This window comes from Culex pipiens, unplaced genomic scaffold (assembly GCF_016801865.2).
Source record: "Culex pipiens pallens isolate TS unplaced genomic scaffold, TS_CPP_V2 Cpp_Un0106, whole genome shotgun sequence".
Classification (NCBI taxonomy): Eukaryota; Metazoa; Arthropoda; class Insecta; order Diptera; family Culicidae; genus Culex; species Culex pipiens.
In genome coordinates this window covers 1-25,000 of record NW_026292923.1, presented here as the reverse complement: position 1 = coordinate 25,000, position 25,000 = coordinate 1, and the positions used below count along the sequence as shown (strand labels likewise).

General features: G+C 47.4%; 1 protein-coding gene across 1 annotated transcript; it reads left to right on the top strand.

Moving 5' to 3' along the window:
- Positions 1-1,288: 1,288 nt before the first annotated feature.
- LOC120415462 (zonadhesin-like) lies at positions 1,289-24,996 on the top strand (the record flags this gene model as incomplete). Its single annotated transcript, XM_052711539.1, has 20 exons — positions 1,289-2,156; positions 3,155-5,575; positions 6,723-6,866; positions 6,937-7,092; positions 14,355-14,573; positions 14,880-15,620; positions 15,689-19,039; positions 19,142-19,468; positions 19,542-19,856; positions 20,005-20,325; positions 20,429-20,749; positions 20,832-21,143; positions 21,210-21,533; positions 21,597-21,920; positions 21,988-22,296; positions 22,377-22,697; positions 22,911-23,240; positions 23,307-23,618; positions 23,740-24,063; positions 24,157-24,996. Coding segments are annotated over exons 1-20 (12,499 nt in total), but the record flags the coding sequence as incomplete, so codon positions are not given.
- Positions 24,997-25,000: the final 4 nt, after the last annotated feature.

The window sequence follows — 25,000 nt, the reverse complement described above, 5'->3', positions numbered from 1 at the left end:
CCCTGGGACCTTCGCCAGGGTCGGTTCCACGCCGGGTGTTTGCGACATCATACAAATCTTGAAATGCGAAAAAAGAGCGTCATCCCACGGTCCTCTCACAGCGATTGATCGGAAACATCAACCGACAAAAAGCAAAAACTCTACACACAATTCGTTTTAGCTATTAGTGGTTATTTGAAGCGTTTTTGTTTTATTTGTTTTTTTTTATATATATTTTTTAATTCTAGTTTTAGTATTAATATGACACACGCTAACAAAGAAATTATTTCACGAAAATAGTTTTGTACTTCCCCTTTGTTTTTGTTACTTTTGGAAAAGACCAGGCAGATTGGGAACTGTGGACGGGGCACTTCTCACATAGTTGTTCATTGCTTGCACGTGTTAGGCTCGGGCTGTGTACACACTCCTGCACACAGAAAAAAAGAAACAAGTTTGTTATGTTTTTTGATGTTGGGTTTTACCTTCTTATGTATTGTTTTTTATTATCTTAGTTTTTTTTCCTAACTCCTGTTTGTCAGTACTATGAGATGATGTGTTTGCAAATTGGCTAAGAATAAGTTTTCACTTGTACATACCGATTTCTGTTTTTCCCCTTTCTTCTCACACTCTATCTCTTCTTCAAACTATTTTTTCTCTTACGAAACAATTATACATTTCACTTACTTTCCTTTATTCCTTCCAAAAATAAAAACCAAATCTCCAGTCGACCCTCGATGACGCAGTCGATCCGGTTTGAACTTATTAGTTTTTTTCCAAATCAAATCGTGTCTTCCCCGGGCAGAGCGCATGTGTTGGATGTACTGTTATTGTGAGAAAGCGGCCGGAAACGTACCGAGAGGACGTTCCACGTGCTCGGAATTCCAATCTAGCGTCCACAGTTCCCGCACTTTGGTAGCCACACAAAACAGACTCAGAGTTTAACCCGTTACTTAGTTTAGTATTTTTGGATATAAGTTAAACCATAGATGTCAGGCATAACGCTGCTGTTGGCTTTTCCACTATTTTTGAAATAATTTCTTCGTTCGCGAATGTTTGTATACCGAGGAGTTTTGGGGTAAATGGACCAATTCACGGGATTTGATTGTATTTGTGATAGAAGTTTGCACCGATTTGATTGATCTTTTATTAGTATTGATGCAAGTTTGACCTATGTTGCACCCTCTTGAAGATTAGGTTTACAGAGCAGTGACGTACCGAATGGCTAGCAATTGGTACATTTGCCCCAGTACTAGGTACAGACACACATACACACACAAACATTCATTACACACATACACTCACACCACAAAAACACTCACCAAGTACTATTCTTAAAATCCTATTATTATCATCACAACAACCAAATCTAGACGAGTCCTGTGCGAACGATATGCAATGTCCCAATGAAAAGGCTTGTATCGGAGGAAAGTGTTCCGACCCTTGCTCCCTGCGGGGAGCCTGTGGCGATAATGCCCTGTGCCAAACGGTGCTGCACAGGCCGCGCTGTTCGTGCCCAAGTTGTTACATCGGTAGACCGAATGTGGAGTGCAAGCCCGATCCCAAATGCAAAGAGGCCACCACGCAAAAGCCCAGCGATCCCAAGATCGTATCGATCGCGTGCGAAAAGGACGCCGACTGTGACGAGTCACTGCGATGTGACGCCAGCGGCCAGTGCAACGATCCGTGCACCATACCGACCACGTACGTGTGTGACCCGAACAAGAAATGTATCTCCCGACGACACCGGCCGGTTTGCGTCTGCAAGCACGGCTTCATCGTGAACGACTACGGAGAGCTGATCTGTGCTCCGGAGAAACGGGAATGTCACGGAGATGACGGTTGCGCCTCGAACATGGCTTGCATCGACGGCAAATGCTTGAACCCTTGTATGCCCACGGCTACCCGAGGACCCGCCTGCCCGGAGGACAAAGCCTGCATGGTGATGGACCACAAGCCGGCTTGCGTCTGCATGAAGGATTGTAGTCCGACCCTGTCGATCTGCCTCCGGGACAGCGGGTGTCCGTCGGATCTCGCCTGTCGTAACTATCAGTGCGTAAACCCTTGCGAAAGCACTCAGTGTGCCGACGACACACCGTGCTTTGTCGAAGACCATAAACCGATCTGTAAATTCTGCCCTCCCGGATTCGTGAAAGATGCCCACCAAGGATGCTTGAAAGGTAACATACACCACAGACAACTTAGCGGCGATTAGCGCAATGATAGAACAGCTCTACCTCTATCTACCAGTATCTCTCTTCAATCAAAGAATTAGGACCACACTCCCAAAATTCAAACTTTCAGATCTACCTTTACCACATCTGTCTGTTTCGTCTGAACTTTCCCCTCTACTCTTCTGTATGTGTCACAATCACTGCTCTCTCTCCCTTCCGAAGTTACTGTTCTGTTTCATATAGAAGAATGTAATAGTATGAGGACATTATCGTAATAGGTCACTTCTACAGCTGTCGTACTGTTAGCCGACCCTATGTACATTAGTCTAAATATTTCTCGAGCCTCTACCCTCAGAGACCTGAACTCAACCTAGAGTGCTACCGTTCAACAACACTACACACTACCACAACGATCGGAACGTTCAAATTCAATGACCAAAGCCAAAGAAAAACGCCAATTGGAATACCAACAACAACCAAAAACATTAACGACGCCTCAACATTCACACATGCTCATGCTCAGAAAATAAACAAATTGTCAAAGAAACAATCAAACTGCCATTAAAAACAAAATGCAATACACTCACCCATTTGGCTCAACAAACAAACAACAAGTGCAAAACGCTGCCTAAACTGCCACAGCCGAACCCAGTTCGCTGTCCAGCTCTATTCTGAATACTCATCTACACTCACACTCTTTACTCTTCACCTACACACTTTCCACTACTCTGTATCACTTACTATTGTTACTGTGCTTTCACTGTTACTACCACTACCTACTACTACCACCTATACCTACTACCCTACTGAACCTACTACTATACAAGACCTGTACGTGTAAATAATAGCAAAAAACCAATAACTTGCATCAACGATGTACCTTCTCAACCTCCCCTCCTCACTCTATATCTCTGTATATTATAAATGTGTATTAAAACAAATACTCCTCCTGTATTTACCAAACCTTGTTTTTAACACACCAATTATACACGTTACCTCCACAGCTACAGAAGAAGTAAAACACGATGAACAAAAACAAGAAGAAGAAGAAGCACCGCGCCGCTGCTCGAAGCATTCCGACTGCGGCACGGAACGGTTGCAGTGTCTAGCGGGCCGTTGTCTTGATCCCTGTGGTGGGTCCTCCGCTGCATGTGGCGAATCGGCTGACTGCACCGTCAAAGCGCACGCCCCCGTCTGCACCTGCCCCGCCGGGTACACGGGCAATCCCGGCAGAAAGTGCGTCCCAGTGACGACCTCCACCACCTTGCAGACCACCACGGATGGACGCTTGGACGCAGCGACGACCACGGAAGAGTACGGCGGAGACGCGTACACAGGCGACGGCATCGATCGATCGGACGTGTACAGCACGGTGGAGCCGGATGTTGATAGTACGACCATTACGGAGACAGCGAGCGGTGAGCGTACGCCACCGGCTATCACCGAAACACCGTTCCGATCGACGACGATGACCGGTGAGAATCTGTTGGTTACCGTGGGTAGTTCAAATGGTACGGAATCTCCGCAATATACGACCATCACAAGTACAGATCGATCGGCTCAAGAAGTGACTACAACTAAAGAAACCAAGAAGATTTGGTCAACAACTAAACCTACAACAATCGGGCAAACCGAAACTACCACGGAGACTAGAACTGAAAAGACTTGGTCAGAATCAGAGTCAACAACTAAACCAACAAGCACAGTCCAAACTGATACTCAATATGAAACGAGTTCATCAACACCGTATATCAGTACAAAAGAACCAGTGACTGAAACCAACGTGCCAACTGAAAGCTCTAAAGATTATGAAGATCGCACATCAAGTGTTACAAAACAATACGAAGAGAGTCCAACGACATCAGATCCGAGAGAGACTGCTTCTGGACCAACTATTTCGACTCCGTCATCCAGTACAAAGGAATCAGAGAGTGATGCATCAACTGGAAGCTCTACAGACTATGACGATCGCACAACAGAAACTGAAGGAACTTCACCAACTGTTACAAAAGTAACCACTTCTGACCTGGCTACTTCCACTCCGTCAACCGATACAAATGTATCAACTGGAAGCACTACAGAGTATGAAGAACGAACAACAGTTTTTGAAGGAACGACTACAAGTGTAACAAAGAAATACGACGAGAATCGAACAACACTCAGTCAAACAGAAGCAACTTCAGAACTACCTTCTTCAACTGAAAACACAACAAAGTATGACGAAAGTACAGCAACTACAGCAGAAACTTCTAAGTCATCGACAGTACCCACTACTTACGACAGCACAAATAAGGTAGATAGCGACGTAACAACTGCTTCCGGTTATACTGCAACAGTAACAGAGAAAACCTCTCAACCAACAACAAAAAGCTTCACGCAACAGTCCGATCAAGAAGAGACAACCACTTCACCATACACCAATACGAAAGAATCAATAACTGATAGCAACGTACAAACCAGTAGCACTACATCGTTTGACGATCAGACAACAATTACAGAAAGAACTACTCGCAAGAATTTCTCAACCTCCACCGCTCCAACGTTTGAAACATCAACGCTAACCGAAACCGTACCAACACTCCCCCAAACTACGATCTCAACCCTTGACGACAAAGACCTCACCACGGTGCGCGTCCTTCCCACCACCAAGAGCCCAACCCACGTCGATACGCTGGTGAAGCAGGACCGCAAAACTACCGAGCTGGAAACGGACATTCCGCCAACGATGCTAACGCGTCCAACGACCCTGCCGGATGTGCTGATGAATCGCAGCAGCACCACCGAGCGGTACGACGAGTACGTGTACGGCGGAGAGGCGACGGTGAAACCGGTCAAGGATCGCAAGGACGACGTCGATGAGAGTACGACAACGCAAGCTAGTAGTACGGCGCAGGACGAAACTGAAGGTGATCGAAGCATTCCGTTGTCGACGAGTGCGTACGATGGGGAGGAGAACGATGATGATTACAGCGAGGAGCTGACTGAGGAAAGTACTACGGTTAGAGGAGGGGTAAAGACGTCGACGAAGGTGATGGAGGTGACTGAGACGAGTACTGATCGTAGAGATGGAAGGGTTACTGCTACTGAAACGTCACAAGTGGATACGTCAACTTTGCGGATAACGTCAACTGTGACGTCTGACGAAGAAGTAACGACTCAGGTGACCACTGAAGATCTACAGAAGGTAGTTACGCATGTGTATGATTCGGCAACGACAATGAAGCCGTTGATGACGCCGGAAAGTTGCATTACTGAAGAGAACTGTCGATCGAATGAAACCTGCTCCAATAGCGTCTGCGTCGATCCGTGTGTGGTCAGCACTCCCTGTCCCAATAACATCCCATGCCTGACCATAAACCACCAACCCAAGTGCCTTTGCAATAAAGCAGATCCGGTTGGGTCAGCAAATTGTATAGAAGAATCAGGTAATTTGTCCACAAGATTTTCTCATTGTCGATCGTCGCTGGGGCTGATCCGGTGCAGCCGATCCGCGCAGTACGACCTGTCGTGAGCACACCTACTCTCTTTTTTTTCTGGGAAGCTTCGTGCGGTGCCCACAATTCACACAGTACCTGAACATCGCCGTATCGAACGCTCATCCTGCGCGACGACTCTTCCGGAATGCATCATCCACCTTCTCCCGATGGGTTCATCTCATCTAGCCGGGGATGGCCTCCCGTAGTGCCATTATCGATTCTTTCCCTCTTCTTTGCTCTCTGTATCTGATCATTACAATCCTATCGAAGCTCACGACAGTACGCGTACGCCGTGGAACGCGGTGCCGTTCCGATCGAATCCCAGCGCCAATCATCGCTAGAGAACTGAATGGCACCTGCAACACCACCTCTGTTAGAACCATCATTACCTTTCGCAATGTGGCACCACTGCGCTGCCCCATGGCCTCATTGTACTGCAGCCTGGACGCTTGCAGCCGCATGAATGTCGACCTCCCCCACAAAGACAAGTTTCTTCTAGCGGATAAATACCTTCTGTTTTGAACAGCTCATGTCGTATTCTGCTCTAGCGCAGCATCCCACTGTCTGTTTCTTTTTGTACAAAACAAACCAAATCGAAACTTCTACATTCATTATTATTCTGGTATTTTCTATCTTCTTTCTTCCAGTAGCCCTTCTGTATAGTGAAGTTGTGTGTATAGACGGCCGCGCACAAACTCCGAGAGTTGATGCATGCTGCGCGGCTCGTAACCCCCAAAACGATCTCCTCCTGTATTCTACAACGTAGCTGTGAATAATAAATCTGTGTATATCTACAACTCTGGTGGTTGGGAAACTTTGTCCACTTTGTTCACTAACACACAAAAAAACACTCCTGCTTGCTTCTGTTTATGTATATGTGTATTTAGAAATTGCTTGCTGATTATGCTTAGCTTACCGACAACCGGCTTGCGTAGAATGTGTAGTCTTGGTCATGCGTACTCAAGTAGCTAGTAGAAAACCCATCCCAACTTTTCAGTAGTTTCATTACATTCAGTAAAGATCCGAGATGTTCGTCGAATCCGATAGGGGGATCTCTTGCATGAATCGCACTAACGCTTTGATGTGTATTTTGCAGAACTGGGATGTAGACACAACGACGAGTGCTCCGTGGAACGATCCTGCGTCAACGGCGTTTGCATGGACCCGTGCCAAGCCGGTAATCCGTGCGAGGCCGGTCAGGAGTGCGAAGTGCAAAACCACGAACCGGTTTGCATAAAGCGTGAGTAGAAGCTGTCGAATCTTGCACTCTTTCTTTTATATGTAACTAACATTATCCTTCTTCTCCACAGTTTGCCAATGCCAGAAGTCTACCGACTGTGCGTCGGGATCTGTATGCGATGGCTGCAACTGCATCCAGCAGGACACACCGTCCCAGGTGACGACCGGCTGCGAACACTGTCCACCAGGCATTCCATGCAACCCGATAACCGGTGCATGCGTCAAAGGTAAGTCCCACCAGCCGTCAGCCGGCTCATACGCTTCTAGTCGCTGCTCCATACAGCTAATCCGAACATCTACCATGTAACCATGCTGCCTTTAACCACGCCTCCAACCTGATTCGCGCTGTTCGTACTGCTAAGGATGGTCTACGCTTCTCTAATTTACATAAACCAATTTCCAGCCTTAACCTCATATCTCATTTCCCTCCATACAGCTAGCTTCATTACCATTACCACTGTCTATTCGGCCCTAGCTTGTTCTTTTCTCGTTGTATCAAAAAAAAAAAAGCTCATCTCGCTAAAGCTTGCATTGTAGGACTCAAATCGGAAGACGGTAAAACCCCGACCGTAAGTTCCACACTGTACGTGACTGACTGGACTGACAGTTCACTGTACGTTCTTTAGAATGCTTTTGCAAATCCATCAACACTTTCAAAATATCACACACAAGAGTTCACACAATCACCACCACTCTCAAGCGCATGCTGCATACCACCAAACGCTTGTGAAACGCGTACACAAACGCAACACACACACATACAATCACACCGTTCACAACACAATCACACTCACGATTTGTCACGCAATACACCAAAAGAATTATATATTTTCGCACCACAGCGCGGTTTAACAGCGTTTTGATTAACGAGTTTTGTTTTGTTTTATTTTTCTTAACCACACAAGAAACAACAACAACAACACCTAACCTAGATTTAGATAATCCCTCCACGACAACGATACCCGCTGTACATAGCACACACACAGGTTATACAACACACACAAGCGAGCAAATAACAACTAACTTCGTAACCAAACTGCCTATAACAGAAACAGAAAAAACATCAACAACAAACAGCCGGTTCGAAACGTCTCCACCTAAAATCACAGCTGATGATATCGAGTCCACTACACCTTCCGAATCCGACTCAACAATCCGCTCGACAATGTACGCGACATCGCACGATGAGTATCCTTCAACCGTCACCGAAAGCCAAACGCTCACTACCAGCAGTGAGTTGGACGACTCAAGCAGGACGGCTTCTGTGACAGAAGCTTCGCGAATCAGTTCTAAGAACACTGAGCAATCGTTTGACAGTACAACTGCGCGGGATGTAACGACTCAGCAATTTACGACTACCGGACGAAGTACGGAACAAGCCAGCACTAAACCGTCAACTGAATTAGAACGAGATTATACTACGGAACAAGGAAGTCAAACGACAGGAGATAGACTAACAAGTTCAACCCAAGTTCCTACATCTACTGGAGTGAGCACGGAATATTCCACTCAACTTCCTTCCGCGGAGATTTCCAGTGTACCATCCGCTAGTCAGGAGAAAGATACTACTGAACCTACAACAGACGTAACAGAAGCCGATACAAACGATGTAATAACTAGTTCGACACAAGAGTCGGTGACAATCGGAAGCAGTACAGAATATTCCACTGTAAATCCAGCCGAAGGACCATCCAGTGAGCCATCTGCCACTAGTGATTTAGTAGAATCGAAATTCACGACAACCGAAAGTATTGTGAACGATGAATCTAGTAGACCATCAACCGTCATCGAAAGAGATTTCACTACAGAGCAAAGTAGTCAACCAACAGATGTGACAAGTACTAGTGACGCAGTGACCAGTAGGATACCAGACTTAGCGTCAACCAGAATACCGGAATATTCCACCGTGAATCCTACTGATGAACTATCAACAAGTGGTAAACCAGTAGAAGTTACTTATACAAGCGGAGCTGTTACCAGCCCGACACAAGAGTTTGTATCAACTGATGGAAGCACTGAATTCTCAACTCAACGTCTTACCGAAGAACCCTCTAGTGAACCATCTACTGATCTAGACAGAGATTACACTACAATGAAATCTTCATACGTAACAGGATCTAGCGAATCAGTAACCAGCGCAACGCAGGAGTCGCAATCAACTGTAAAGACTACTGAGTGGCCTTCCAGCGAGAAACCGCCTGACTTGGAAAGAGAATATACTACTGAACAAGATAGTTCTCCAACAGATGTAACTACTACACGGGAGGCAGTAACTAGCTCCTCACAAGAACCGACGACAACAGGAAGAAGCACGGAATACTTCAATCAGCCCACAGAGGAAACCACCTCTGGCGAATCCTCAACTAAGTTTGAAACTGATCACACAACAGCACAAGATCGCCTAACAACAGACGTGACAGGCACAAGCGACTCGATACAAGTAACCACATTATCTAATAAAAATACAGAATCTGTAATAAATACTGAAGAAACTACTGTTTTGGAGAGAGATAATACTACTGAACGTAATAGTCGACCGACAGTTGTGACAACAACAAGAACTCAACTTTCTTTGGAAGACACATCTTCTGTATCATCTACTACCTTGGGAAGCGATTATACTACTAGGCAAAGCTATGAAACAACAGATGAATCGAAAACGATGTCAACTGGAATCAATCCGGAATATTCCACTGTGAATCCTACTGACAAACCGTCCGATGAACCATACACAAAAGAGACTGTGACCAGTCCAACGCAGATGCCAACGTCTACTGGATGGAGTACGGAGTATTCCACTAAACTACTTAACGAGGAAACTTCTAGCGAAACATCTAGTACCGTAGAAAGAGATTTTAATACTGAGCAAGGTGAAGTAGAAACGAGTGAAGCAGTGGCGAGCTCAACGCAGATTTCGACGTCAACTAAAAAGAGTACTGTGCATGCCACAACGAATCCTACTGAACCATCTACCGGTTTTGAATTCGTAGATATTACGACTGAGCAACCTCAATATGTGGAAAGCACAAGCGAAGCAGTGACTGGTTCATCGCAGATATCTGAATCTACTGTAAGAAATACCGAATATAGCACCATGAATCCTACCGAGGAGTTCTCCAGTAAACCATTTACTAGTTCTGACAGCTCTACCACCTCAGAAAGCGATGTTACTGCTGAAACGGATAGGCAAACAACTGACGTGACAAGCAATGTAGAAACGTCAACTGGAAGCAGTACGGAACCTTCCACAATGCATTCCGTGGCAGAACCATCCAACGAACGAACTACTGAACAAGATAGTCAAACAAAACATGAAACAGATATGAGTGATGCAGTAACCAGCTCAGAAAGTGTTTCGACATCAAGTGAAATACCATCGACAAGTTTGTACAAGTTTGATAGAGTTTATACAACAGAACAAAGTGTTGGAACTACAAATGTTGTTGGTGAAAAACAGACAACAACCAGGTTAACACAAGAACCTGCAACAACTGAGCAAAATGTCGAATATTCCTCGTTAATTCCTAATGAGAAATCCTCAACTGGATACGGAACAGATTATACAACAGAACAAGGTACAGAAGTGCCTTTTGCTAGCGAAACATCATCTAGCTCAGCACAGATAACCACTTCAACTGAAAGACGCACAGAGTATTACTCTGAGAAAACCACTTCTACTGGCACAGAAAGAGATGATACTACCGAGCCAGGAGGCCAACCTACAGACGAAACTGTTACAAGCGAGCAAGCCGTCACTTCGACACAAAAATCGATTGCACCAGAACAAAGTACGGATTATGTCACGAAGAGTCCAACTGATGAGTCTTCTACTACCATAACTACTGAGCAGCAAAGCCAGCGCACAGATAAACTAGACTCGACGGATACAGTGACTACACCAAGCCTGAAGACAACGTTAGCTACGGATCAATTAACTCAGAACCCTACTGAAGCGATCACGAGTGAGCAGTTTACAAGTTCAGATATGTCTACGATTACGGAAACAAGTAGACAAAAAACAGACGTAACTGCATCGAGCAAGGAAGCTGAGCAAACCACGGAATATTCCACTCTCAAGACTACCGAAGATATCAGTAAACCATCTACCCTGTTAGAACACGATTATACTACAGAACAAATGGTTACAAGCAAATCAGTAACAAGCTCTGATCAAATATCTACGTCAACAGACAGGATTACAGAAGCTTACACTACTGAAAAGCTCTCCACTAAATCGTCAACAATGTTGGAAACATCTACGTACGTAGAAGATGAGTTTTCTACGAAGGGAAGTAGTTCACCGTCAGATGTAACAGACACAAGTGAAGCAGCAACCAGTGCGGCTCAAGTAATTGTGTCGGATGTACAAAGCGAGAAACCTTTCAGTAAACCAGACACCACTACTACTACCGCAAACAAAGATTATACTACAGAGCAAGGTATTATACCAACAGATAAAACAGTGACAGATTTCACAAAAGCAACGACAACTGTAAGTGGTCCGGATTATTCCACTCAGAGTCCTACCGAAGACACCAGTAGTGTGTCAGAAATAGATTACACGACGAAGCGGGAAAGAACAACAACAGAAAGTGTCACCGACTCAGAACTAGTGTCTACGTCAACAGGAAGAACTACCGAGCATTCTACTCAACTCCCGACTGTGGAAACATCTACTAGTTTGGAAAGAGATTATACTACTGAACAGGAAGATCCGTCAACTAAAGATGAAGCAACTAGCTCAACATTGTTAACTACGTCAACTGGGAGGAGTACGGAGTATCCAACTACTAATCCAACTGGAAAACCATCAACAGGATTGGATACAACAAGTGTAGAAAGAGATCATACTACAGAACAAGACTCTCCTTCGGAAACAACAGGATCAAACGGAGAATCTACAACGCAAATTTATATGTCAAGCGATCGTAATACGGAACATTCGACTGAATTCTCGACAAAATTAGTTACTGATTTGGAAAGAGATTACAGTACGAAATATGATGGTTCAACAACAGTGGGACTTCATACTGATGAAGAAACTACTAGTTCAGATACAGTTTTATCAACTACTGGAAGGAGTACGGAATATTCTACTCTGATTCCTACTGAGGAACTGTCTACTATATCAGAAACCGATTATACTTCTGAGAGTGGAATCCACACGACTGACGTTTTAGGGTCAGAATCAACAACATTGTCAAACAAGAGATATTCATCGATTTCAACAGAAGCAGTAACGGAACAAGGATCGTCAATGACAGAAGAAACACCGGCTAATACGGTAGCTCAAAAACAAACAACTGACTCGATGTACTCTGAGCGAACAACGAACACGACAACTAAAGTACCACTAGAAGATTTGACACCGTCAACAATAAGACAGAGTTCAGTCGAAAGCGATAGTCTCACAACTAGCATGAGTGCTGGTACTACCGAAAAATCAACGTCACAAACGAATGTACAGGAACCAATTGGTTCAACTTTGGAATATGAAACTAAAGATTCGGTGGTAACATCAGAAAGAACGACTTCCACACAGTATTCAGACGAACAAACAACAACATCTACTGTTGGTACAATTATTCAGAAAGACGAAGGATTTACTACATCTGGAGGTGTAGCAACCAGCCCGACAAGTGGCAAACCCATTGCTGATCAGATTACAACAGAAGTTCCGTCGAGGACAGAATCGACCACACAGGAATTGACAAGCGCAAGTAGTTACAGGACTGAAGAGATGACTGTCACATCAAAGAGTACTACAGAGTACATTGATGAACAAACAGCATCTACTGTTGGTACAACTATTCAGAAAGACGAAGGATTTCCAACATCTGGAGATGTAGCAACCAGCTCGACAACTGGCAAACTTATTGGTGATCAGATTACAACAGACGTTCCGACGAGGACAGAATCGACGACTCAGGAATTGTCAAGCGCAAGTAGTTCGACTGACACGTCGAAGAGTACTGAAGAGTACATTGATGAACAAACTACAGCATCTACTGCTGGTACGATCATTCAGAAAGATGAAGGATACACTACATCTGGAGATACGACAACTGGTATTGCTATTGATGGTCGGACTACGTCAGAGTTCCCGTCGAGAACAGAACCAACGACACCGGAATTGTCAAGCGAAAGTGTTTATGTGACTGATGAGTCGACTGTCACATCCAAGAGTACTACGGAGTACATTGATGATCATACTGTAACGTCCACTCCACAAATAGATAAAGAAATAACAACTTATGGAGCTGCAGGAACCACTAAAGAGTCGACTGACACTACGAAAAGTACTACAGAGTATATTGATGGAGTGACTGATGAGTCGACTGTCACATCAAAGAGTACTACGGAGTATATTGATGATCAGACTGTAACGTCCACACCACAACAAGATAAAGAAATCACAACTTCTGGAGCTGCAGGAACCACTTCGGCAATTGTAGAACAGACAACACAAGAATTGACTACAAAGAGTAGTTATGTAACTAAAGAGTCGACTGACACTCCGAAACGTACTACTGAGTACATTGATGGAGAAACTGTAACAACCACTACTGGGACTATTATTCAAAAAGATGAAGGATTAACTACATCTGTAGATGTACTAACCACTTCGGATAGAACAACTGTTGATCAGACCACACTAGAAGGCACTACGGCATCAAAGTCGACTACACAAGAATGGTCAAGCTCAAGTGTGCCAACTGTCGGAGCCGACACAACTCAACCATCGACTGCACTAGATTTAGACATAGGTTCCACTACTATCCCCACTAGTCTTCCTCCCTCTGCGGAAGACACTTCCACAGATTTCCCCACCACATTTAGCGATGCAAACGAAACAACAACAACACCACGACCGTGCCGAACCTCCTCCGATTGTGAAGTATCCGAAATATGCAAACAAGCACACTGTCTTCCAATATGTACAAACCGTTTACCTCCTAACACACTCTGCGCAAAAGGTATTATCAGCTGCCTGTGATTGAGATCTTTTCCAACTCCCACCTCACTCGAACTCTGTATACTCTGCACTACACACACTCCAACTACACCTACACACTGTTTTGAGACACGCTGCACTGTGTTACTTTTTCCACGTTTGAACTTTGATTTGAAAAGAGTGCCCCTCTGATTTCGACCCTTTACTGTACAGTTTGTTTCCGCTTTAGCCTTATTGTTTTTAAACCAAACTCTAACTCTGTCACCCTTTAACTACTACTTACTACTACTTACAACTTTAATCCTAAATAAATCCTACTTTAAACCATTTTGAACAGATTTATAAACAATGCAACAGTAATTTAGGAAGCACCTTTTGTAAATATTATTCAAAATTTAAACTTGTATACTTTAGATCATGCATACCAAGAACAATTACTGTTGGATTGGAGCAACATGCAACCAAATGATACTACCAAAACCAATATCTAATTCAATTCTAATCCCCCCACGTTCACGCAATTAACAATAACAGCTCCACCTGGCACGCCCAAAATACCCGAGCCCTGTCAGTCGGACGCGGACTGTATCGAGTCCGAGGTATGCTATATGGAGCTGTGCGAGAATCCGTGCAACTTTGACGGAGTCTGCGCGCCGACGGCAACGTGCCACGCGAAAATGCACCGACCAATTTGCACGTGCCCGGCCGGCCACGAGGGCAATCCGACGATCAAGTGCACACCGCTGAAGCCAAGTAAGAGAAACTAATAACTACCCGCTTTAAACCACATCCACATCACTCAATGCAACGCATAACCGATGCACCAACATTGCACCACTTACTTTCGGTCCCACACAATATGTTTGAGCACAAATTTTACAGGTTATGTTTTGTATAGTTTATATAGAAAGAGACCAAATGTGTATAAAAAAAATCTTTCAACTGCAAAACTGTAGATATTTGCAATTGTGACTGCACTCTGTACTTAAAGCCACACCCCGTGTTTTGTTTTTCTTCTTTCTTGTTTCATCTCTGATGCACCACCCCACCAAAATCCAGTTCAATGCACCTCGAACGATGAGTGTCCTTTGATGGAAGCCTGTGTCGGAAATTTGTGTCAACCGCCGTGCAGTGTGAAGAATCCGTGCGCCCACAATGCGGTCTGCATCAACCGGAATCACGGTTCCGAGTGCAGCTGCATTGAAGGCTACCACGGAAACGGTTTTGTGTCATGCCAGCCAGGTAACTTTGCTCTCGAAATTCAGAACTCGACCAATAGGCTGACCGTCGTCTCGATTCCTCTTGTAGTGACTACGCCAGGTTCCGTTTGCCAGTACAACGAGGACTGTCCACCGGACAAGCTGTGCGACCGGTTGAACCGCGTTTGCATCAATCCATGCCAGGAAGATTCGTGCGGTGAAAATGCCGAATGCCTGCCACGAAATCACGGAATAGAGTGCCGTTGCCAGGCTGGATTCGCTGGAAATGCTTACATTGAATGTGTTCAGCTGCATGGATGTCGCTCGAACAGTGAGTGCGGCTCGTACGAAGCCTGTATCAATGGCCAATGTGCTTCGCCGTGCCAGTGCGGATCGAACGCGTTGTGTGACGTTCAGAACCACAAACCTCAGTGCAGATGCCCACCGGGATACAAGGGAGACGCCAGAGTGGGATGCAGTCCCCCGTCAAACCCGTGCGATCCGAACCCATGCGGTCTGAACGCCATGTGCGAGATCGACGCCGGTAGTCCGGTGTGCTTCTGCCCGAAGGGGTTGACCGGAAATCCGTTTAAGAATTGCAGTAAGTATCTCCTTAACCCATACTCTAAAGTTCATCGCAATTCCTAACATCCTACCTTTTCTATCCAGTTCCAGAAGGAGACGACTGCACGCCAAACCCTTGCGGACCAAACAGCGGATGCAGGAAGATCAACGGAAAAGCATCCTGCTTCTGTTTGCCAGAGTTCGAAGGCAATCCACCGAAAGAGGCATGTAAACTGCCGCAGAATCCGTGTGATCCATCGCCGTGTGGACCGAACACGCAGTGTAACATTCTCAGCAATGGATTTGCCAAGTGCACGTGTCTCAGTGGATACATCGAGAGCCCGAACACGATCCGTGGATGTATTGAGCCGAAGAACCCATGCGAACCGAACCCATGCGGTTTCGGAGCCGTGTGTGATTCGTCGCACAATCCGGTCTGCTACTGTCCGGAGGGAAGCATTGGAAATCCGTTCCGAAGCTGTAACGAGCCAGTCGTGACGACGGAACTGTGCCGACCAGGACCTTGCGGCAAGAATGCCGATTGCTACAACGTTGACGGCCGAGAGCAATGCTACTGCAGTCCTGGATACGTTGGAGATGCGTACAACGGATGTGTAGAACAGCCACGATCGGTCTGCGAGCCAAATCCGTGTGGACCAGGTGCTGAGTGTTTGGTGCTGACAGATGGATCGCCAGCTTGCCGATGCCCGCCGGGCCTAAGCGGAGATCCAACAAGTGCGGAAGGATGCCACGGATACGAATGTCGAGTGGATGATGATTGTGCGGTGGACAAGGCTTGCATTGGATTCCAGTGTGCTGACCCTTGCCCGGGATCATGCGGAACTGGAGCACACTGCAAGGTTGAAAAACATCACCCGGTGTGCTTCTGCGATGCGGGTCTCACCGGAAATCCAGCGATCAGATGCTTCCAGCTTGAAGAACGAGTTCCCGACAATCAATGCAATCCGAGCCCTTGCGGCGTCAACACTCAGTGCACGGTACGAAACAGAAGACCCGTCTGCAAATGTTTGCCCAACTACAAGGGTGACCCGAAGAAGGGTTGCAGAGCAGAGTGCGAACTGAACTCCGACTGTCCGTCCGACAAAGCCTGTGTCAATCGTCGTTGTGTATTGCCTTGCAATGGAGGAGCTGTTTGCGGAGTTAACGCCGAGTGTCGCGTTGAATATCACACACCAATGTGCAAGTGTCCGAACGGATTCACCGGAGATGCTTTTGTACATTGCGTACCAATTCCGGAAGACAGAAACATGACACGCCAACCGTGCCGATCGTCACCATGTGGTCCACAAGGTGTCTGCTCAGTGTACAGCGATGACGTAGCACTTTGTGACCCGTGCTCAACACCCGATGCGATACACAATCCACGCTGCAGACCACAATGTGTACTGAACACGGACTGTCCGTTCAACCAAGCGTGTATTCAAAACAGATGCCAAGACCCGTGCCCGGGATCATGTGGCTATAACGCACTCTGTGCAGTTGAGCAACATCGCCCGGTGTGCTCATGTCCACCAGGACTTTACGGAAATCCGTACGAAAGATGCATTCAACAGGACACACCACTCGAAACGTGCGACACGATCCGGTGCGGAGCCAACACAGACTGCAAACGAATGGGCGGCGTTCTGGCATGTGTCTGCAAGAAGAACTACTTTGGAGACCCACTTGTGGGATGCCGACCGGAGTGCGTCATCAACACCGATTGTCCAGTCAGCAAGGCGTGCGTAAACAACCGCTGTCAAGATCCTTGCGCTGGCGTGTGTGGCGTGAATGCCATTTGTAAGGTGGTGAATCACCTACCTGTCTGCTACTGTCCACCAACGCACACCGGGGATGCACTTGTTGCGTGTACGGAAAAGACCTATCTACCACCGGATACAACGCCATGCGATCCAAACCCATGCGGTCCGAACAGCAAGTGTCTCACGACGCCGGATAACTACGCCGTATGTTCGTGCTTGCCAGGATTCCGTGGAATGCCTCCTGCATGTCAGGCTGAATGTATGATCAACGCCGAATGTCCACAAAACAAAGCTTGTATCAATCTGAAATGTGTGGATCCATGCCCTGGCACATGCGGAGTTGGAGCACGCTGTGAAGTTTTGAACCATAATCCAATTTGTAGCTGCGGACCAAACCAACAGGGAGATCCGTTCGTAATCTGTGAATCACGACAGAATGAGCCACCGGTAGAATCAAAGAATCCTTGTGATCCATCGCCGTGCGGATTGAATTCCATCTGTCAGGTAAAACGCAATCGCCCGGTGTGTTCGTGCCAACCAAACTTTATCGGAAGCCCGCCATACTGCCGACCGGAATGTGTTCTCAGCTCGGAATGTGCACAGGACAAGGCTTGCATCAACGAAAAGTGTCGAAATCCATGTGAGAACGCATGTGGAGCAAACGCCGAGTGTCACGTTGTGTCACATTCCGCGTTCTGCAACTGTCGTCCAGGGTTCGAGGGTGATGCTTTCATCGGTTGCTCAGAAGTACCGAGGCATCCAGTGGTAAGTGAACCTCACGATCCGTGTTATCCAAGTCCGTGTGCTGAAAATTCGGTTTGTTCCAATGTGAACGGAGCAGCCAAGTGTCAATGTATCGCGCCTTATCTGGGAGATCCGTACAATACCGGATGCCGCCCGGAGTGTGTATTGAATTCCGACTGCCCAAGCCATCTGGCTTGCGTAAACCAACACTGCCGAGATCCATGCCCAGGAGTGTGTGGCTCAAATGCCGAGTGCACAATAGCGAATCACATCCCGGTGTGCGAATGTAGCCGAGGATATGTTGGAGATCCGTTCAGAGGATGCAGAAAGGAAGTGCCACAGCCAATTGTGCCAAAAGATCCGTGTGCCCAATGCCCGTCGAACAGCGTGTGCCGAATCATACAAGGACGACCAACGTGTTCGTGTCCGGAAGGCTATCGCGGAGCACCGCCGGCTTGCAGACCAGAATGCTCGAGCAACGAAGAGTGTCGACACGACCAAAGCTGTATCAATCTCAAGTGTAAAGATCCCTGCCCGGGACTGTGTGGCGTCAATGCGCAGTGCCAGGTCATCAACCACAAACCGTTCTGCAGTTGTCTGAAGGACTACTACGGAAATCCGTTTGAACAGTGTATGCCGAAACCAGCCGAGCCGGTGCATCCGTGCCAACCGAGCCCATGCGGACCGTACTCGGAATGTCGCGAACTGAACGATCGTGCTGTTTGCTCGTGTGTCCCGGGAATGCTCGGAACGCCACCGAACTGCCGCCCAGAATGTGAAACTCATCAGGAATGCCCGTCGAACCGAGCTTGTTTCGGCCAAAAGTGCAAGGATCCGTGCGTTGGATCATGCGGCTTCAATGCGCTGTGCGCAGCCCGTGACCATCGTCCCGAGTGCTCCTGCATGGAAGGATTTGAAGGCGATCCTTACACTGGATGCAATCCAATCGGTAAGTCTTGTTACTCGTTGTCTTCCCTTTTAAATGATTCCCAATCCGAAAGAAATACACGGCAAAATGACACTCATGATGACAACATTATCGTATTTATAGTCGTATACCGAGATGAAATCATTGAACCTTGCAACCCGTCGCCATGTGGATCAAATGCTATCTGTAAAGAACGTAATGGTGCTGGTTCCTGTACATGCATGAAAGATTACTTCGGTGATCCGTACGTTAGCTGTAGACCGGAATGCGTTCAGAATTCAGACTGCCCGTACGACAAGTCATGCGTCAATACCAAGTGTGTTAACCCATGCGTTGGTACGTGTGGATTGAATGCCGAATGTGATGTACATAATCACTCTCCTACCTGCACGTGTGTAACTGGATTTGTGGGCAATCCTTCACTGGCCTGTCATCTCCTTATCATAGAAAGTAAGACCTATCCTATCTGGTGTGTATGTGTGTGTGTTTCTAACTATCTGTCTAACTATTCCTCCTGTATTAGAACCAAAAGACGAGCCCGTCAATCCTTGCCTCCCATCACCGTGCGGTCCGTATAGCATCTGTCGGGTGGTGAATGATCACGCCGTTTGTTCTTGCCAAAACAATTGTATTGGAGCACCTCCAAACTGTCGACCAGAATGTATTATCAATTCGGAGTGCTCGCGAGATAAATCATGCGTGAACCAACGATGCGTCGACCCATGTCCGGGAACATGTGGCCTGAACGCCAGATGTCGCACCGTCAATCACAACCCGATCTGCAGTTGCAATCCTGGATTCATTGGTGATCCATTTGTTCAATGTTCCCCCGAACCGAGTAAGACTTCGTCGTCGACGCTATCGCTTCTTTGCTACATACGCTATCGCTTGGTAGGGATCTGCCCTATCTGTTTTCGCTTCCGCTTAGGCTTTTGCATGTTACTATCTGTTATATGTTGTCTGTATCAATGTTTTACGTGTTTTAGAACAACCCATCCTGCAAGAACCCATCAATCCTTGCCAACCATCCCCATGCGGTCCAAACTCTATTTGCCGGGTGCAAAGCAACCGTGCCGTCTGTTCTTGCATTCCCAATTACATCGGACGACCTCCGAGCTGCCGTCCCGAATGTGTTGTCAACTCCGAGTGTCCGATGAATTTGGCATGCGTGAACGAAAAATGTGTCGATCCTTGCCGCGGATCTTGTGGACCTAACGCCGAATGTAGAGTTGTGTCGCACAGTCCAATGTGTACTTGCTATCCCGAGCACACTGGTGATCCCTTCTCCGGTTGCAATCGAATTCAAAGTAAGATTCACGTTCACCAACACCGTCCATCTGGCTCTTCGTTTTCATTCTATCATTCTTCACACCTCTCGAACCAACCTCCTTTCTCTTAAAACCTTTCCAGTTATCCACGAACCGCCGGCTATGCCGTGTACGCCAAGTCCGTGCGGCGCCAATGCCGTATGTAGAGAACAAAACGGTGCCGGATCGTGCACTTGCCTTCCGGAGTACTTTGGAGATCCCTATGTGGGCTGTCGCCCAGAATGCGTCATGAACAGTGACTGTCCGCGAACACGCTCTTGCATCAATAGTAAATGTGTCGACCCGTGTCCGGGTACATGCGGTGGCAACTCGGAATGTCACGTGGTAAACCACGCGCCAACTTGCACTTGCATTGCGGGATACATTGGTAATCCCTTCACCGCTTGCACACCCCAACCAGAAAGTAAGACTTATTTGATTCAATTTATTGATTTGAATCTACTAAATATTCACAAACTTTTTTTTTTTGTTGTTAAATTCACCAGTACGCGAAGAACCCATCAATCCTTGCGAACCTTCACCGTGTGGTCCAAACAGCCATTGTCGCGTGATAAACAATCATGCCGTTTGCTCGTGTCGAACGAACTTCATTGGCACTCCACCAAGTTGTAGACCGGAGTGCGTCGTAAGCTCGGAATGTCCACTGGACAAGGCTTGCATCGGTCAACGGTGCAAAGATCCTTGTCCAGGCACTTGCGGACTTAACGCGCGCTGTCAGGTTACCAACCACAACCCAATTTGTAGCTGCAAGCAAGGTTTCACGGGTGATCCGTTCGTTCGATGCATTCCAGAAGACAGTAAGCTTTTTAGTACAATTGACTTTGAGACGTTTTCTAAAATTTCCAACAAAATTGTTCAAATAGGACGTCCCGTGGTAAGTGACCCACCGAGAAATCCATGTGAGCCATCTCCGTGTGGACCGAATTCGCAGTGCAAGCCAGTTGGCAACACTGCAGCGTGCTCGTGTTTGCCGAACTATATCGGCCGTGCACCGAACTGTCGTCCCGAATGCACCTCCAACTCTGAATGTTCCTCCATGCAAGCGTGTATCAACGAAAAGTGCAAAAATCCTTGCCCCGGATCTTGCGGCACCTTTGCCACTTGCGTCGTCCAAAATCATCAACCGAGCTGCAAATGCTACGACGGTTACACCGGTGATCCGTACTCAGCGTGTATGGTTATACCAAGTAATATTTCTTCACACGAAAATGGTAGAACTCCAAATTTGACCTCGATCGTAACTATTTCAGTTCAACGAGAACCAGAGATCGTTAATCCATGCAACCCTTCGCCATGCGGAGTGAACGCTGAATGCAATGTACGAAATAATGCCGGTTCTTGCACTTGTCTTCCGGACTATTTCGGCGATCCTTACCACGAGTGCAGACCCGAGTGCGTACTGAACACTGATTGTCCCAAAACGCGCTCGTGTCTGAACAACAAGTGCAAGGATCCGTGTCCGGGCATGTGTGGCTTGAACGCGGAATGTTCCGTGTCCAATCACGCCCCAACGTGCTCATGCATTGCCGGCTTCACCGGAAATCCGTCCGTCGCTTGTCACGAAATTCCAAAGTGTAGGTTCCCTTTGTCTGATTCGCAGCGTTTTGAAGTTTACTCACAATTTAAATTTTAAAATTTTAGTAGCGGAACCGATCGATCCTTGTCGACCGTCACCTTGCGGACCTTACAGCGAATGTCGCGTGGTCAATCAGCATGTTGTTTGCTCTTGCCAAAAGAATTACATTGGTACACCACCGGCTTGCCGACCGGAATGTACGGTTAGCTCCGAATGTCCCCAAGATAAGGCATGCATGAACCAAAGATGTATCGATCCATGTCCCGGAACTTGCGGCTTGAACGCCAGATGTAACGTTATCAACCACAACCCGATTTGCAGTTGTTCGCCTGGATTTACGGGCGATCCTTTCATACGGTGTCTACCGGAAGAAAGTAAGCTGATCCTTCCTACCTTCCTTACTCCTTCCCTCGCCTACACTATCTCTAAACGAATCTATCTATCCACCTTGTAGAACGTCCGGAGCCCAAAGAACCACAAAATCCCTGCATTCCAAGCCCTTGCGGTCCCAACTCACAGTGTCGCGCTGTTGGATCTGTGCCAGCGTGCTCTTGTCTGCCTAACTACATCGGTCGTGCTCCCAACTGTCGGCCGGAGTGTACGATCAATTCCGAGTGTGCCGGCAATCTCGCTTGCATCAACGAAAAATGTCGAGATCCTTGCCCTGGCTCATGTGGATCGAACGCCGTTTGTAACGTGATTAAACACTCCCCCGTATGCTCCTGCTCGTCTGGTTATACCGGTGATCCTTTCTCTGGGTGTATGGATATTCCTAGTAAGACTCTACTTTTTACTTTACCTTTTAACTAACACACTGTGTATGAAGTAGCGTGGCCTTTGTACGGAACCGAAAGTTTCACGTTGCTTCTACTATACCTAGATTAAGTGCATGTAACAATATATAGCTTCGATTTGTACCATATCTACCCAGCATGTGCGTGTTTTGTATATCTTTGTGTGTGTTATCTATCCTCTCACTCTGTTATAGCGCCACCTATACGAGACGAACGACAGGATCCTTGCAATCCGTCACCGTGTGGATCAAACGCTGTCTGTAAGGAGCGTAATGGTGCTGGCTCTTGTACATGTTTACCGGAATACTTTGGCGATCCGTACAGTGGATGCCGCCCGGAATGTGTTACCAACAGTGACTGTCCACGTAACAAGGCTTGCGTCAACAACAAGTGCAAAGATCCCTGTCCGGGAGTCTGCGGCATCAACGCCGAGTGTTACGTGGTCAATCATTCGCCTAGTTGTTCATGCATTTCTGGCTATACTGGGGATCCACTGTCCGCTTGTCACGAACCGGCCCCTCCGAGTAAGCTTACCTGTGTTGACATCTCTCTATACTCTCACACTAACTGTTGTAAATACACCCTTGTAGAGCAAAACGAACCCCTGAATCCGTGTTCGCCGTCCCCGTGTGGACCCAATAGCTTGTGTCGCGAAATCAACGGGCACGCGGTTTGCTCTTGCCAGACCGGTTTTATCGGAACTCCGCCCAGTTGTCGTCCGGAATGTGTCGTTAGCTCCGAGTGTGCCCAGGACAAGGCTTGCATCAGCCAAAAGTGTCAAGATCCTTGCCCGGGTACATGCGGCCAGAATGCACGTTGCCAGGTCGTCAACCACAGCCCTATCTGTAGCTGTACGCCTGGCTTCACCGGGGATCCTTTCATCAGGTGTCTGCCTGAAGAGAGTAAGCATGCCTATATGACTGTATTGCCTACTGCACGTGACTACATTTCCACACTCTTCTTCTTCTTCTTCTTCTTCTTCTTCTCTCTACCCTATGTGTTATGTATATAAATCTATTCTAGAACGCCCTGTGGTGTCTGAGCCTATTGATCCATGTGTGCCATCTCCGTGCGGACCCAATTCGCAGTGCCGAGCGGTCGGAAGCACTCCGGCCTGCTCGTGTCTGCCCAATTACATTGGCCGCGCGCCAAACTGCCGACCAGAGTGTATGATAAACGCCGAATGTCCGGCCAATCTGGCCTGTGTAAATGAAAAATGTAAAGATCCGTGCGTGGGCTCGTGTGGCCTGAACGCGCTTTGCACGGTTATCAAGCACAATCCCGTGTGCGAATGCCAACGCGGCTTCACCGGTGATCCGTTTTCGGTTTGCACAGAATACACTCCCCGTAAGATTGGTTTTTGTTTGCTCCTATCTCTCTAGTTTCCTTTCAATGCGGTTCGATTCCTAACCTATGGCCCCTTGATTTCTCCTTATCTAGCGCGCGCTCCTGAGCCGGTCAACCCGTGCAATCCGTCCCCATGTGGAGCGAATGCAGTCTGTAAGGAACGCAACGGAGCGGGATCGTGCACGTGCCTGCCGGAATATTTTGGCGATCCGTACACCGGTTGCCGACCGGAATGTGTGCAGAACTCGGATTGTGACAAGTTCCGCGCCTGCGTCAACAACAAATGCAAGGATCCGTGCCCGGGAGTTTGCGGACTGAATGCGGAGTGCCGTGTGCAGAACCACAGCCCGATCTGTTTCTGTCTGGAAGGCTACACTGGTGATCCAGCCCGCGGATGCAGCATTGAGGAGCGAGTCACAGAACGACCAAGACAGGAGGGATGTTCTCCTTCGCCGTGCGGTCCAAACAGTCAGTGCAGAGAGGTGAACGGTCATCCGGTGTGCTCGTGTCAATCGGGTTACATCGGAACGCCACCTTCGTGCAGACCTGAATGCGTTGTGAGTTCCGAGTGCAGCCAAGATCGGGCATGTTTGAATCAAAAGTGCGCCGACCCTTGTCCGGGAACGTGCGGAACCGATGCACGCTGTCAAGTGGTCAACCACAATCCGATCTGCAGCTGCTCGCCAGGTTTCACCGGTGATCCGTTTATCCGGTGCATCAAGAAGGAAGTCGAACGGGACCCACCAGAGCCAATCAATCCGTGCCTGCCGTCACCGTGCGGACCGAACTCACAGTGTCGAGTTGTGGGAACGCAAGCAGCTTGTACCTGCCAGGCCAACTACATCGGACGTCCACCAAACTGCCGGCCGGAGTGCACCAACGATGCGGAATGTGCAAGCAACCGTGCCTGCCAGAACGAACGTTGCGTTGATCCGTG